This window comes from Lissotriton vulgaris, chromosome 3_2 (genome assembly GCF_964263255.1).
Source record: "Lissotriton vulgaris chromosome 3_2, aLisVul1.2, whole genome shotgun sequence".
Classification (NCBI taxonomy): domain Eukaryota; kingdom Metazoa; phylum Chordata; class Amphibia; order Caudata; family Salamandridae; genus Lissotriton; species Lissotriton vulgaris.
Genome location: NC_141690.1, coordinates 8521320 through 8538402, shown reverse-complemented (window position 1 = coordinate 8538402; position 17083 = coordinate 8521320). Strand labels below are relative to the sequence as shown.

At 48.1% G+C, this 17083-nt stretch overlaps 1 protein-coding gene across 2 annotated transcripts in view; it reads right to left on the bottom strand.

Moving 5' to 3' along the window:
* The window catches only part of PDS5A (PDS5 cohesin associated factor A), a 1517933-nt gene that overhangs the window by 90505 nt on the left and 1410345 nt on the right, over positions 1-17083 (bottom strand). For both annotated transcript variants that reach the window (XM_086963962.1, XM_086963961.1), the window contains exon 32: positions 8746-9095. In XM_086963962.1, coding sequence (XP_086820088.1) covers positions 8746-9095 — 350 coding nt within the window. The remainder of the gene's footprint in view (positions 1-8745; positions 9096-17083) is intronic.

Here is a 17083-nt window from a genome sequence, read left to right as displayed (position 1 = left end):
CCTGGTCCGCCCCAGACGCCTTTTCCACTCACCGCGTGGGTTGCCTTTGCCAAGGCCTGTTGAGGCCGAATCCGGAACAGACACCGCCGACAGCGAGAGCCTGCGTGGGACAGCTCGTGCCTCCATCCTGGTCGTAGAAGACACCTCCTGGTCCACGTGGCTGCAGAGTCAAGCGTCCACTCTTCACCTGATCGCGACAACAGCATCTGGTTCCTTCCTGGTTCCACTCCAGTCACTGGCTAGTGACTGTGAACATTGTCCCCTCTGCTTTCAGGTCTCCATCTTCCTTGATCCACCCATGGATCACTCCGGACATCTTCCTCCTGGTCGCCTGCAGCATCTTTCTTCAAGGCTCCATTGACTTCAACGCGGAAACCCGACACACTTTCACACCTATGCACCCGCAGCCCGTGGGTGAGGTAAGAAGAGCATTTTGGTGCTCAAGGGTAGATTGACTCTCCTAGTGTCCAGGTATCCAATCGTTTTAGTCCTAACTAGTCGGAACTGTCTTTTACATATCTTTTCGGAATTCGTAGTGTTCATTTACTTTGCTACGCATCTCGCGTGTGAGTTCACACTCTGCACACGCGTCCCGTGGGCCTCCTGCCCCTTACCTAAGGTTAGGGTAGTGTAGTCCCAGCGATCCTACAGCCTCTGGACAGCTCCATTCTTTCTATCGATTTCCTTATACCATTTACTTAGTATATGGTTTGTCGTGCCCCTAGGGCACCATTGTAATTTGTGCAACTTAACGTATTTTTCTTAAGAGTCTTGTCATGTGCTTAGCCCTCTGATCTCAAAGAGTTCAGAGGTGTTTTGTTAGTAATAAATATCTTGTTTATTTTCATAACAACCTGTGAGGTGTCCTTTCATTTGGTATTCAAGGGGTTATATGTGGTAAAACAGCTGGCTTCACATGCCAAAAGAGTTTAGCCTAAGACTGCTTTGTCCATGCTACCATTAGGATAGCTGGTCTATAAGGTTGACTTACAACCAATCACCATAAGGGTTGTTTGGACTGATACAAGGTGATCACTAGAACTAGTATATTAGGCCAACTTCTCACAAAGGCCTCATTAAACGGCAGCAGAGGCTCGGCCGAGCTTGACTGTGGTTTAAGGACCTCCGTGAGGAGGTTAGGCCTCACGGCCGCGACGGGGAGCTCAAGGCCAAAGGCCTTGGCTGCCCTCATCAACACCACACTGTATGTTGCCCCCTCCTCCGTAGCCACGGTAGGAGGCGAGACAAAGCCAGTGAGGTGTTCAGACCACTGGCATCCCCAAGTCCACATGTCCAGTCCTCTTGAGACTGACACTCTCGGGTCAGAGGGTCTTCAGACCCCACCCAATACTCCTCTTCACCCATCCCCCGATAATCAGGGTTGTCAAACGAGGCCAGTTCATAGAAGCTAAACTCCCCAAGCGGCGTCGAAAGCGGGCCCCAGTGGCGCCGTTCCGATGCCGGAATCGGAGCGAGGGAGGTATCGGGGACGGCGCCGCCCGAGGACGGCGCCGGAGGTGACGCCTGAGGGACCAGCGCCGGTGAGGTCGTTTGGTCAACCGGCGACGATCCGGATCCCGAAGCCGATCCAATGGGGCCCTGTAGTGCCGGCGGCCTAAGCACCCGACGGCATCGGGCCAAAGCCCCCGACCCGCTAGGGTCCCCAGACGGGTCCGCTGGGCCCGAAGGCGCCACGGAACCTGTCGGGGAAGAGAGGTTCCGAAGCGCTCCATCTCCCCCGGCGCCGCGTCCTGCCCAGGGACTGGAGGGTGTGGAGCAGGCCGCGATGCCCTCGACTCAGACGGAGCCGCGTGGGCGGTGTCACCCGAACCCCCAGCCGCGTCGCGCGAGCGTCGGGGGGAGTCAGAAGAGCGATGACGTCTCTTCGACTTCTTGTGCTTACTTGACGACGACTTCGACCCGGAGGAGTGATGCCGACTCTTGGAGCTGTGATGGCTCCGACCCCGCGACCTGTCCCTCAACCTCCTGTGGGACCGGGACCTCTCGTGGCGCGGGGCCGACTGCCGGAGTTCGAGTCGCTTGTGGGACCGCTCCCGCCTAGCTTGCGAAGTCAGGGCCCGGCAGTCGGGGCAGGTCTTGTCATCATGGTCGACGCCGAGACAGTGGAGACACCGACGGTGAGAGTCGGTGACCGACATCAGTCGGTCGCAATCCTCACAAGGCTTGAAACCAGGCATCCCTATCGGCACCGTCCGTTGTCGCAAGAAAAATTATCAAAAGGGATCAAAAAAGTCTAGTCAAAAAGTGACTAAAGTACTGCTTTTTCCAGATCTGCGCTTGGTGGCGCGGAAAAAAGAAGAACTGACGTCAGCACGCGGAGGCAGCGTCTAAGTACTACGACGACGTCATCACAGTGCCCACGACGACGGACGCGCAGCCGCAGACGACGCCTACCGACGCGCAAGGGTACTGCTACGCAAAAATTTCCGGATCCAGTCTGACGCCTGGGGATATTCTAAGGTAAGGAATCTGACACTAACGTGTCTCTTTCAGATGATCAAGCTAGCAGATCGCGGGTATTCACGCCGGCTTATTTGGAACTCATTTAAGCGTGCCAGGTACTACAACAGGGAGTCCATGTTTCAGCAATGAATGGCCGGCATGCAGGAGAGACCGGTGTGCATCACGAAACACTATGATTAACTACAAGGTGAGAGAAACCCTTAACTCTCTGTGGTACCTCCTGAACATCGGAGGGATGGAAACTGCTATCCCTATTATTAGTCACCCTGCCAGATGTTTGCTTTCCAGCAGAAATAAAAACCTGCAAAACCACCTTGTTTGTGGGAAAATTACCCACACCCAAGCCCCTGCAACAAACTGGAGTGCTTGGGCCTCCCATTGTTGGAAATCACCGTTGCGGGACCTGTCAAGCGTGCCCCCATGCCATGGTGGGTGGCCAACTGTGCATTGACAACCGCACTATCAGATTGAGTGAAATGAGCAATTGCCGCTCATCGAATGTTGTGTATGTAATCCTGTGCCCTTGCGGTCTCCCATATGTCGGTAAAACTGGCCGTGAATGCCGAATGAGAATTGGGGAACTCAAGTCAAACATTCGAATTGTTAAGAGTGGGGCCCCACTCGTTCAACACTGGTTGAACAAAAAACACAAGGAGTCGGACCTGAAATGGTCTGTTCTCGAGAAGATACGATCGATACCTGGAAAGGATCCCACCTCCTTGAGAAAGAAAAGGGAAGTTTTTTGGATTTTTTTTGTTAAATTCAGTTAGAAATGGTTTAAATGAACAGTGTCCTTGGGAAAACGCTATTTTATGATATACTGAAGCGAGTGTTGCCCTCTATAACTCAGGTTGAGTGTGGGGTCCGTAACAAATCTTGGAGTTCGGTGCAGGGAAAACGGTGGCAAGAATCGGCCCTGCCTCCATCGTGGGAAGGATCGGTGCGTGCAAGTGATGCCTCGTGGAAGCAGGGGACCCTGGTTTCTGCCAGTGAGTTTTTTACTACTGCTAAGGGTGAATAAAACTGTGTATTCTTGTCTATGGTTCTAGTTCCCCTCTCTCCCCTCCTTTTTTTGTGGTCGAGTGGATCTCCAGCTTTATGGAGCCCCCAGCTCCCTATCCATCTAGTTAGAAATCGATGCAACAGCCCATCCTCTCGGATGAGGAACACCATGCTCCTACGTTTTCTCTTTAAATCCTGCCTGCGCCTTGGACTGTATAGGAGTGGCAGTATTAATAACTTGTGCCTTCCTTGATGAATGTCCTGAAATGACTCGCCGACTTTTTAACTACTAGGCCGATAATTGGATTATGACTCGGGTCAGTTAAACTTCATGAACTTATTTGATCCCCTCCTTGGACCAATCCGCCCTTCGTTAGTTGCGATATCGGTTCCATTTCGGTGCTTACATATTACCTTTCTGCTCCCCTTTCGCGGGCTCTCTATACCGGCTCCCTAATGGCTAACTCTGGGACGCGGGACCTTTAAATAGATTCGTTCACGGCATTTTTTTCTGCTTGGCGATTTCCTCTAACTGTATCTGCCCAATGTGATGTTGACTGAGAAACTCGATTAAGGTATGCGTTTTGAGTAGCCTGATTGCACCCTTTTAAATCTTGCCTGTAATTCCGGCTCAGGGACGGGTAGCGGTCTTTTTTTAGAGGGTTGAAGTGATGTGCCTCCCATTCAATTTGGACTCCTAGGGGTATCTTGACGAGGGTGGACCCGCTTCATAAATTGACGGTCTTGCCCCGTTTTTTGCCTACTCCTATACACGGCTTTGATGGTCGCGTTATACACGTGTTGGGTGTTTATGTTGTGAGTTTTGAAGGGACTTGCAATGTTTAAAGGGAATTGCTCGTGCTTTCTTCCTTTGATATCAGGTCCACATCCCTGGTTTGGGGGAGCGAATTTGTCCCTATTGTGGGATGAAGGCTGTTCGCACCAAGATCCTTTGCCATCCGATTTGTTAGGGGCTTTTAGAAGATGGCGGAGATGCTTTAGGTACGGACCTTCTCTCCCCCGTCTCTAAATATAAGCATACGACTTGTTCATCTGGGAGGCCTAAATTAAAACTACTTTGAAAAGGAATCACACGTATCGTAACGTCCTCCTTAGGTGGGGCGTTCTTTCCTAACAGTTTCCTCTTTATATATCGTTCAGATCCCTTGAAACCCGATATCTGTCTCTCTCCGAAGGAATTACCTTAGAACCACTCAGGTAAATATGGGGCTGCCCTTATCTAACGCTTGATGCAGGGTTTCGTGAATACTTGAATTCTGTTTTACAATATCAGGAGGAAATTACCCTGCGATGTTTCTCTAGTGTTATGATTGGGGCTTTAGACATCTTTCCTTATCTGAGCATGTTGATATATGCTGAAGTAGATGCTTATAGGTGGAAAGCTGCTTGTGCGCTTTGTCATTGTTACCCGCACGCGTTGTCGTTACCGCCTTGGAGAAATAGGATTATGGCTTCCCTTTTGGGGTGTTTTATTCTACCTACAGAAGGCGACCCCTCTGGGTCTCTTTTCTCCACGGACAGGAAGAGTTTCCTCCCCCATTGATTGGATGCTTGAATTTGAATTTGCACTATCTCTGAAGCCTTTAGGGTTCTCACTCTCGCACCTAAGCCGTGTGGTAAGTACCTGTCTAACCTTAGAATACCCTTGGGTAGCTTGTCCTTCGGGACGTCTTCTTGTAGGATAGTGGGATCCCTAATTTAAGAATCTGTATTCTCTCCCTTCTGTAGGTGTCTTTGCTCTATTTATATGCTTTGGCACATCCTCTAACCCCATCACTGATCCTGAGTCTGACATTTTGTTGTGAACCTATGCACTCGATGGTGTGTATCATCTGAGGTAGGTACAATACATGTGTGTGCCATCTGGACGGCCTTGAACCCCGGGGCTGCGATTAAACCCTGTCTTTCTCCACTGTGGTTGTTTATTTTATGTTGCGATGCTCCGAGTTACTTCTTTCGGAGCCAGGAGAGATAATTCTGAACTAAAGCGGAAAATGAACTAATATATTACCCCAAAAATGGTTTATTCTAAAAAAAAAAAAAATAATAATAATAATTTTTTTTATGTGTATGTTGAGTTGTGACCTTGGTCAAATTGTCCTGCTAGAGTAACCTTGAGAATATGGGTTCCTATTTCCATGTACTTTGAAAAATTCTATTAATATAACATTTCTGCAGTTGGCAACTCACTGAGAATTTTCAGAAGCATGAAACAATTAGGATTTCGTATATTATGAAAGTTGAGCTAGATCATGTGAGGAAACTATTTTGAATTAATTGAAATGTTGTCTAAAGAGTCTTTATGTATTGCAGATTATTTGTGGTTGGTCACCCCCGTTCCCTTTCTTCTGTGTGCCCTGATGAAGGTGTGGCCGTAGTTCTGGCCGAGCACCGAAAAGCGCGTTGGCGCTACTAGTCGGTCCTGACGTTTGATCATCTAGTCCCCCACGCGTCTCCGGGAGACTGTTTCAGGTCTCATTTCATCGCCCAAGATTTGGCCACTAAATTTTGATATGCACTTTGTGTGAATGTGTCTTGAGTGTATTTATGAATTGTATGAATTGAATGATTGAAGAATGGATGTGGTTATTTGAATCTTTTTCGAATGTGTGTTAGATGGAATGGGAGTTTTGATTAAACGACATAACCGCTTTTGTATTATTATGTGAAATGTTTGGTTATTTATGTTACTACTTTCTTTAAAGAAAAAATTTACGTTTATATAAAAGAAATGAAATAAAAAAATGTATTTTGTCTTATAATTCGGTTTCCTTGAATTGCTTCTGGTGTCCCTGAGCTTACCACTGCAAATTTATGTAAGGACCCTATTTGGGCCTTTTGTATGAGAAAGGGCAGTCTGTTTTGTTGTTCTGTATAGTGGACCTCTAATGTTAACTGGCTCTGTGGGGGCAGCTTTGTATTTTTTCTCAAAGCGAGGGTTGAGGACCCGAGCCCTAACAGGATCTTTAAATACCTCTGTTGCGTGGTTAATGACCCCTTTAAGCATTGGCAAAATGGGCAGTGGACCTTTGTGTATTATCAAAAGTGTCCAGTAGGAAATCTTCCTCCACAGTATCGGTGTGTAAGTCAACTCCATGGTACTGGGCAGCTCTTTGGACGAGTAAGTTAAAACCTATAGTGTCCTCTGGTGGGAAAGGCCTGGAAGGATATACATCGTCTTGGGGGACGTAAGGCACACCAAGGGTGTTATAATCCTCACATGGGTTAGGTGACTTAGGGGGACTATTGCTCCCTGCTGGGTCATGTGCACCCCCACCTGTGTCATCAGAGTTTATGTACATCATCATCTGGGTTAGTGGATGGTGTAGGCGAATGATGTGGTGGAGGAGGTGTAAGAGGAGGAACAGTATAGGGAGGTGGTGGAGAAGGGACCCTTAATGGAGAGGTTGCAATGTCTCTCTTCTTTGGGGGAGGAGGAAGTGCAGGCGCCTCTAGTGGTCTCTTCTTGGAGCCAACAGCCAGTTGTCCAGTCTTAGGATCCTTTACAAGAGTCTTTTGAGTAGGATCTGCTGTAAAAAGCTCTTCTGTGTCTGGCAGATCCTTCGGCGTCGAAGTTTTCGGCACCGAAGCGTGAGAGTCGGGACCTTTAGGTGGTTTTTTACTCGGCTCAGAGTGCGGTTTCGGCATCGATGAGCCGGTGCCAGCCTTCGGCGTCGAGTGCTTCGGAGCAGTGGTCGGCGTGGTTCGAGGAAGATGTCTTCTTTTTCGGTGTCAATATGGGATCGGCACCGGGAATAGGCTGACTCGAGCCCGAGCCGCCTGAAGGCTTAATAGGCTTCTTTGCCGAGCCCGAAGGCAGGGCGTGGGAAGCAGTCTCTCGGTGTGCACCCGGGCCCAAAGGTGAGGGTGTGACGAAGCCTTTTTTGACTGTCGAGGAAGGGTTGGGGTCGACGGTCTTACTTACGACCCGTTGAGCTGGAGTGATGTCCTCGACGTCTGAGTCTTCGGCATCAGAGGAGCTGGCACTTTCTTCGGCCTGCTGGTGTTCTGGCACGCCGACGCCTTCTTCGAAGATGTCGTTGGGAATCGACGCCGACGAGCAAGCCATTGTTCTTTGAGCTCGTCGGTCCCGAATCGTTTTCTTGGAGCGGAATGGGGCACAGGCGGAACAGTCTTTGGCCTTGTGCTCCGGTGAGAGTGTGTAATCTGCAGCTCATATGCCTCGAACAATATCTAAAATGGCAGCAAAAAAATATCTTCCTCTGTGCTGCTCTCATGCGGCAGTGGGGAAATCAAACAACTTCAATGGTATATTATAGTGGCTTTGAAGTCAGTCATTGTCTTGTTTGTGTAAGGGTTAGTAAACAGAGAATGTTCCTCTCAAATGTTCAGTAATTCCAAGACTGGACTGGGCATTCTCTCAGAGATGGTGGGGGGTGAAGGCAACTTTAAGGACCTTGCCTTTATTTCTTGAATCCAAAAAGAGTTTACCCTTTCCCCCTTTGTGGGCATTGCATTCCACCAATGCACAGAGGTCAAAGGCCGTTGTTACAGTCTAGACTGAGCTATCACACACAAGTCACTTGAGGGCTGATCACAGATAGTCCTTTTACTTGTACAATACAATTTAAACACAGGGTTTTAGAGAATAATTTCCTAATTAGAAACAAGTGTATTCTTGGGAGAAAAAAGGAAAATAATACTAATCGATTAACAGTCAGTGTGCTCAGGATCTAGAGGTCCATGGCAAATGAAAAAAATGCAACTGAATTCACTGGTGCATGTTATGCCTCTATAAAGTTGCAATGTCGCCTGCAGAGATCAGTTTCATGGCCAGTCACATGGGCACCACCTGGCTTAAAACTAGCAGACTTTCCTGCAGTAAATTCAAATGATGCCAGGTGGTGCCCATGTGATTGACCCCGGCGCAGATCTCTTCAGGCGACATTGGAACTATCTCTTCTGGCAACATTGGAACTTCTTTGTCTAGTGTGCAGGACCATCATGCAAGCATGCTGTGCCCTAGGAAAGTCTGTAAATTGCAAGACACAGAGCCTGGCTCAGTGGTCTGAAGGGGTGCACCAAGTGTACCCTGACATAAGGCAACTGAGTGTTTTGGGACATTACAATAAACATATGCTCTATTCGTATAAAGTTCCATTTGAAAGTAGTGCTGAGAAGATATTTACACACACATATATATGTATATACCCCCAGTGCATTGTAATGTAAATCTGATTGTGAGCAAAAACATGCAGAAAACTGTAGTTGTCTAACCTCTGTAAATCAATTTGCCTCTGTGTTGCTTTTTTTGTTGGTAGATCCTGTTGTTTTGGTACTTTGGCATTACCCGCCTCCAGCACAACTGGATTTTCTTGATTGGCAGAGGACCTTTTTCTGCCTCTTCCGGATGGTTTACTTGTTTCATCTTTTTTCACTCCGCTACCCTGAGACTCTGACTTTGGTGGACGACCCCGTCTAGGTTTGGGTGGGACAGTTTGCCCTGGCTCATCTGTTTTCTTATCTTCTGTTTTTTTTATATTTTCTGTTCCTGTTGCAGACACATTTCTCTTTTTACTTCGGTCACTGGTAAGGTTGCTAGCTATTGTCTGATCAGAGTTGATCTCCTGTAAAGTAAAAGAATAATAAATGCAAATTAAAGGTCAGTTACAAAGCACAGAATCCTAAAGTGCTGTGCAAGGTGCTTTAAGTCTGTTTCACGATCTCCAGAATGTTCAGATGAGTTCTGTGAGCAATATATTGTAAAAGATGCTCCTAGCTTTAAGTCTTTCTGGTAAGCAGACTCGATTTTCATCTTTGAGTTACCATTAGTTTATTAATAAACAAACACTGCTAACAGCGTAGCCTACTATGATCAAGTTTCCTGCAACTCCTGTTAATTTTGAACTTGATGTCAACATTCCACAACAAGATTCATGACATCATTAGCATCCAGAATACTAAATATACTTTTCCACCTTAGCATTTTAACAAAACAGCTACTACATTATACTAACTGCAAAAATACTCTTAACTGCATGTTGCTAAATGTTACAACACAATTGATTGTAGAGGCAGATCAATAGGATGATAAGCAAAACATTTAGACATTAATACTTAATGAACAAGTTAATTACCTTCAGTAACGCCTTATATGGTAGAGACTATCTAGCCACAGATTCCTTACCTTAGAATATTCCCAGGAGTCAGATTGGATCTGGAAATTCTTTGCGAGTAGTACCCCTGAATGCTGGTAGGCGGCTTTGTTAGGTTCCATATGGCATTGTCATGTGCCGTTGTCTGCACTAGGAGTGACATGCACAGTGCCTATATAGGTGGTCCCCAAGCGTGCTGATGTCCGTTTCTTTTCGTGACTTTCCACACCAGAAGCTCAGAGCCACGAGGAACACTGACAACTGGTGCATTAGAACTAGGGCTCTTAAAAGGGAAGCAACCCTTTACTCGATCCCAAATCTGGGAAGATGGGTAGGTCAGTAAGGAATCTGCAGCTAGATAAAGTCTCTACCAGATAAGGCATTCCTGAAAGCAAGTAATGTATTTTCTCCAACCTCGCCGCCAAGACCTGGAACACCATCCCACTGAGTCTATGACAGACCCAAGACCTGCTGACCTTCAGGAGACTTCTCAAGACCTGGCTGTTCGATCAGTAGAGGACCCCCCTCCCCAGGGCCTTGAGACCCTCATGGGTATGTAGCGTGCTCTACAAATGGTTGATTGATTGATTTGATAGAGACTTCCAGCTGCAGATTCCTTACCTTAGAATAGATACCTAGCCAATACCACCCCGGAGGTGGGGCTGTGACACAGATTAGACCAAAAAGTCCTGTAGGGCTGAACGGGCAAAGTGACAGTCATGCCGGTTCCGACTGTTCAGGTAGTAGTGTTTTATGACAGATATTCAGGACAGGTACTGTGCGAGCTAATGCAGTGGTCACAGTCTTGGCACCAGTATGCTCTAGGTTGCTTTTTGGCCAATGCTTAGCAGATTTTGTTGCGGAGCACTATCCAGCGTGAGATGATCCATTTCTGCACCGCCATTCATTTTTTGGCTACGACGTATTCCACACCATGAGTTGATAATCCACCCAAAGTCTTTTGTGAGGTCAAGTCAGAGTGACAATGCTCTTTTTTGGTCCAACCGATGGAGTCACTTCTCTTCTTTAGAGGGGTGAGGTGGACCATAAAAGGTAGACAAAGTGACCAGGTCTCGAAAAATCATAAACATTTTACTAGACCTGCAGGTTTAGTAACTTGAATAACCTACTCGACCTAACTGTAATGTCCTTGACCCATGCACTGGTCTCAAATTGTGTAATCCCAGGTAAATATTTTGTGTTATGGAGCCGCCCTTTTCTTTATTATCACATAGAAGATCACCTTCAAAGATGCAAATTCACTATTTCTGCTGTACAAAAAAACTCTTCATTTACTAGATTAAACGTTTGCCCGATCTATATAGTAAGAATTGAGCCCACATGTAGAGTGCACATGATCCCTGGCCTGCCTCTTAGTTCATTAAGTGCATTGTCATCTGGCCCGTGGCAGGAATATTTACTAGTTCATGTTCACAAACTCACTACCACATTATGCTTTAGAAATACGTATTTTACAGATAGCACATTTTCCATTGAAATGGCCACAAAACTATTCCACTAAAGTAGTTTTACTGATAAAATTATATAGTGCATAAACAATGTTTGGAAATTGGGTTTCAGCAGAACACCGTCTTGGTGGACTGGCTGCCAAGATAACACTACAGACTTCAGGCGGAAGGTCGACAGCTGTCAACTGTTGCCACTCAATCTCCACGCATGAAGGCGGAGCATTAACCAGCTCGGGTAGAGAACCCTGCCCTGCTGCTGCAACAGAAGTTCCTTCAGAAGGGACAGCCTGATCAGCTAACTGATGGCCATCCTCAACAGCTCGGAATACCAAACTCTCCGAGCCCAGTCTGGAGCCTCAACTGGCAATATGGGATCTTCTTGAGAAATCTGGGAAGCAGAGGGTTTTGGCAGAAAAGCGCATAAGAGGCCTGAGCTCCACTTGAGGCATACAGTCTCTCTAAGTGAGCGCATCCTAGGAAACTCCAGCAAGCAAGATCACTGACATTGCGTATTCATGGCAGTGGCAAACAGATCTAACTAAGGCTTTCCCCACTGCTGAAAGAGTCCCTACCCCACCTCCAGATGGAGAAGTAATGATCTGCTAGGTTTCTTTGACTGAGTTTGTCTGCCCTGGCATTCAGAGTGCCCGCTAGGTGCTGAATCCTAGCTGGATATGCCCTGTTGTTCCAGCCACGTCTAGAGGCTCAAGGCCTCTTGACAAACCTTGCCCTGTTTGTTGCAGTACCACATGGTGGTGTTCGTGAACATGTGCAATAGCCTCCCCATGATGGATGGCAGAAAGGCTTTTTAATGTTAGCCGGATTGCCCTGAGCTCCTGTAGGTCGATGTGGAGCCTGGATTCCACTACAGAGTAGAGGCTTATTATCTCCACCTCTCCCAGATGGCTGCTCCATTCCAAAAGGGATGCATCTGTCACCACTTTGGGAACTGGTTGGGGAAGGGAGAGGGGTCTGTAGCTGACCCAATCACAGTTTGCTAACCACCACTGCAGAGTTTTTGGAGTTTCCTCTGAGATCTGGACCATGATGGAAAGATCCCCCTGATGCAGCACCAACTGGAACTTCATGTCCCACTGCATAGCTTTCATACGTCAGCAGGCATGTGTCGCAAGCAGGATGCAGGAGGCCATGAGGACCAGCAACCTCTGAGTCAGTCTCACTGGAATAAAGGATAGAGGTTGAAACATTGTTAGCATCTGAAAGGGATGATGTGCGACTTTGGCACATTGATAGCGATTCCCAATGAGTGCAGGAGGTCTGCCGTAGTCTGGAGGTGGGAGGAGGGAGCCTGGGCGAGTCCGCCTTCAACAGCCAGTCATGAAGATAGGGGAAACTGGCACCTCTGATCTCCACTTATGACCACCGCCACCACCTTGGTGAACACCTGAGGGACATTGGTAAGACCAATAGGGAGCATGGTGAACACAAAGTGCTTGTGGCCCACCATGAACCGCAGGTAACGCCTGTGGGACAGCAGGACGTGAATGTTAAGATTTGCATTCTGCAACTCCAATATTATCATCCGGTTTTCTGGGTTCAGGGCAGACAGAACTTCAGTGAGCATGAACATTTTGAATTTCTTCTTTTTCAGGAAATAATTGAGGGGGTGCAAGTCTAGGATAGGAAAAAAGCCTCAGTCGTTTTTGGGCACCAGAAAATAGGAACCATGACCTACTTCTGCATAAGTACCCGCTCTATGATTCACTTGTCCAAGAGAGCAGCTACTTTCTCATGGAGCAAGGTGAGATGGTCTTCTGTCAGCCTGTCGCAAGTGGGTGGCATTGGTGGAGGAGAAGTCACGAAGGGGAGGGATTCGCCCCATGGGACAATCTGAAGAACCCAACAGTCTGATGTCATTGACCTCCAGTGGGGCAGGTGATGGCGTATCCTTTCTCCCAATGGGTGCCCATGATGGTAGGAGGGTAACCTAAAGGGGTTTTGAGGCTGTTACTGTGGAGGGGGGGTGGACTGTCCCGACCATTGGCTTCCCAACCCAAGGGGTCTGTGGGTACCACGTCCTCTGCCACATAGGTGAGAAGCTTGCGCGCAGTGGTAGCTGTGCGGGTAAAGAGGAAGCTGGAAGCCCCTTCCGTGGCCATGAAAGGAGTGAAAGGCAAACTAGTGTTGGAAAGAGGCCACAGAAAAGCCCATGGACCTGACATTAGCTCTACTATTCTTGAAGCGCTCCAGCGCGAATTCCGCCTTGTCTCCGAAGAGACCGGAGCCATCAAAAGACATGTCTTTAGGCAAAGATAGGAAATCTCCAGAAATGCCAGTTGTCCTCAGCTAGACGTGGCACCGCAACACCCCTGATGAAGAAACCGTTCTGCCTAACAAGTCGGTCGTGTTCAGCCCACACCTAATTGTGAACTTAGCTTAGTCTCTTTCATCAGTCATGGCTTGGGAAGAGTATGGCTCAGGCCTCCTCCGGGACCATGGACAACAGCTGTGCAACCGAGTTAAAAAGTGCATGGGAGTAATGGTCCAAAAAACATGCTGTGTTCACAGACCGCAGTGCAAGGCTGGTGGAGGAAAACATTTTCTTGCCCAAGATAACCAGCTTCTTGAATTCCCTATCCGGTGGAGTGGTAGGGAATGTGCCAGAATTTACAAAAGAGGTGGAAGCTTGGACCACCAAACGCTCTGGGGTAGGGAGCTGCGTCAGGAAATTGGGGTAACCTCTGGCAGGACAATGGCAGCAGGCAATCGTCCTGTTCACAGGAGCTCTTGTGCAAGGTTTGGACCAAGTCCCAAGCATCTGTGAGGGTTTCATTAAATGGGAGAAGTGATTTTGTGTGGGTTACTCCAGGCTGAAGCACATCTGTCAAGACAGTCTTGACTGCCACTGAGGGTAGGCTAAGGTCCAGGACCCTGGCCGCCCTTCTCTCCACCATAGCAAATGAAGCTCCCGCCACTGTAGCCATAGTAGGAGCGACCATGCTAGTTTCTGGAGACATCCAGTCTGCTAATGTCTGCAAATTCTTCACACCAGTCCCATATTATGCCCCTCCTTCGCTACCCTTGTACAATTGTTTAATATAACCTCCATGTGGCATTTGTTGTGTAATCTGTAATCATGCTTGTTTTTATCCCTACCTGTTGATGTATTTTCATTATTGTTCTTCCTTTCCTTCCTAATGTAAAGCGCTCTGATATCCTATGGGATCTAGTTTGCGCTATATAAAACTTTATAAATAAATATGATAAATAAATAAATGTTAGAATCTAGGGGCTGGTATTCTTCATGGGTTCAGCGACTCCTCTAAATTCTGCAAGAGTCCCAGCCCATAGGAATTGAGCTCGGGCTCTGGCTTGGATGGCATGGCGCTGGAGTGTGACAACGCCCCTCTGACTTCATGTCTAAGTCGGGATGAGAATGTGGATGGCAGTGCCTTGGAAGGTTGAGGTGGTACGAACGAGGACAGTCCGGATCCATCCGTGGATCCAAGGGGCCAGACTGAAGCAGGGGCCAGAACTGCCGGCGGAGAACCAATGTGAGCCCCTGCCGAACCGACATGTCAGCATGAATGGGCCACCTAAATATGAGGTGCATGGCATCAAAAACCTCATGAAAACTCAGGGAGGCGTGGAGCCAGCCCAGGCTCAACAGCAGACCCAGGCCTCAAATGACAACATTACCTCGTCTCGTCGGATGACTTTGACAGACTGGGCGAAGTTGAAAGACCTCTGACTGCTTAGATTTCTTTTTTTTGTGGGGCTTATTAGAAGATTACTTCAAACACAAAGAGGATCTTGGGTTCGGCGACTGATCCCGGAACCTTTCTCTCTACCTTAATCAAGATTGTGGGGCGTCCCACAGAGCGGCAAGGAGTGCTCCCTCAAAGCCTTGGGGTGAATGGCAAGGCAGTCAACATGGGTGTTCGCCTCGTGGTCACGTTCGATGTACAAGAGACAAACCAGGTACAAGCTCGACACAGACATCTGTAGGTGACAAGACTTGCAGGTCTTGAAGCTGGACTTCCTAGTTGGCATCCTGCAATGCCAGGAGAACGTGTCAAAAAGACTTACACAGAACGCCAAAAAATTACTTAAGTTAGTTTTCTCCTGATCTGTGCTGACTGGCATGGAAAGAAAAGTACTGACAGCGCGCTGGGGTAGCACCTATATAGGCCCTGTGCACGAAACATCCGGCGCAGACGACACCATGCGGAGGCGAACAACGACACCTCCTGGCCTTCAGGGGCTCTGCTCATGAAAACATTTCGGATCCATTTCAATGCCTGGGGATAAATCTATGGTAAGGAATCTATGGCCAGAAGTCTCTATCAGATATACCTGATACCAAAGGTAAAGCAGGTTGCATGGTGGCTCTTGAATGTACGATTTTCATGATCACTGAAACAGAAATATGTGGCACTTCTTAATTGGTTGGATATTGAGCATAATAAAATGAAGTGATGTTGGGACGGGAAGTCTCCTGCATGTCTCTGGAGAGAGTGCTTCCCCTGCCTTATGCTAATCTCCAGGCAAGTCACTCAAAAGCTACTGTATAGTTTCTAGATCCCTACCTCAGTGAGCATGACAATCATACATGTCCACTGAGGGTCTCCCTGTTTACATGGATTGAGACCCTAGAGCTTGGCTCTGAGGTCGAGGGGGCATACCTAGTGCACCACTATTTTTCAGAGAGTGGCTACTGCCCTCTCTATTAAGGCTGTGGTAGACAGACAGTGGTGGCAGCAATAAATCTATAGTCAGGAGGGGTGAGTCCCTAGGCACCCTCCTGATCAAGTCTGTGCAGTTTGCCATGCCTGTGGGCCTGTTGCCTTTGTCTGACTGATGTGTGTTTGAGAGCCCGTGGGTGTACAGGGGAAGAATGGGGATTTGAGCCAGTGTGAGGATTGCGAGCTGTTCTGCTGGACATCCCAGCTCCCCCGCGCCCCTCCCTATTTCCTTGGAAAGGCCGGGTGGGTTGGGGGAGACACTCAGCTCTTATCTGGGTTTAGCTGCACTAACTGTGTGGAGAGGACCCTCCCCCACTGGTCAGGGCCTCCTGGGCTGGAGTTAATTAAAATTTCTCTCTAGGGGTTGCACAGCCTGATACAGAAAGGGACCTGGTACATGCTTGACCCATGCATTGAACACGCGGTGAATGATTTGTGATTGGAGGTGTATTCAGGATGCAAAAGTAGCAGACCCTCTGATTGGATGAGCCTATCAGAGGTGATAAAAGTCTGGCCTGAGTGGTCAGCTGTTGTTCAAGACTGGTCTATGACTGACGAGCGACGAGCGGCCACACCAGAGCCCTCTGACGGTAACCAGCCGCGACCCCGCAGTGTGAAGACAGACGATAAGACTCAGTTCACTGCGTCTGAAAGGAAGGCATCAGCAACATTAAGGACCAGCTGTTTCTGTGAGGCTTGGAGGAGCGTTCGCTTTGGGCCAAGGAAATTACAGACAGCTGCCCAAGGTGTGGAAAGGAAGCTTGTGGCACATCACCCAAGGTGTGGAAAAGAAGCTTACAGCACATCACAGAGGCTGGTGGAAAGAAGCTTGCAGCACATGACGAGGGCCAGAGAGGAGGAAGCTTGATGCTAGTCTTTGAAGGTGAGATCAAATCCCCTCTAGACTCCTTCCCTTGCGCTGTGGGATCCTGTACCAGCAGTAACTGGAAATAGAGGCCAGTGAAGCAGGCCCCCACCTTTCTTTTTGTGATCTCTGAGGGTATCAAGGTGAACTGGCACTCTGCCCAGCCACTACCCTCCTACAGCTAGCCAGTGGCTACTGGACTAGTGGGACTCCAGTAAACTGTGCCAAGATATCAGGCACCTATGATCAGATCCCTGACACCACTAGAGCGGTGTCCTCACTCACAACGGGAGGGCACTTCTGTTGCTTTGGGTGGGGGGTTATGGAGCTGATCAAGAACATTTGACTTCACATTATATGCTGAAACTAGATCAATTCAATACAAAGTTTGGTATCAAGGCTCTAGTGAATGAGAGCAGC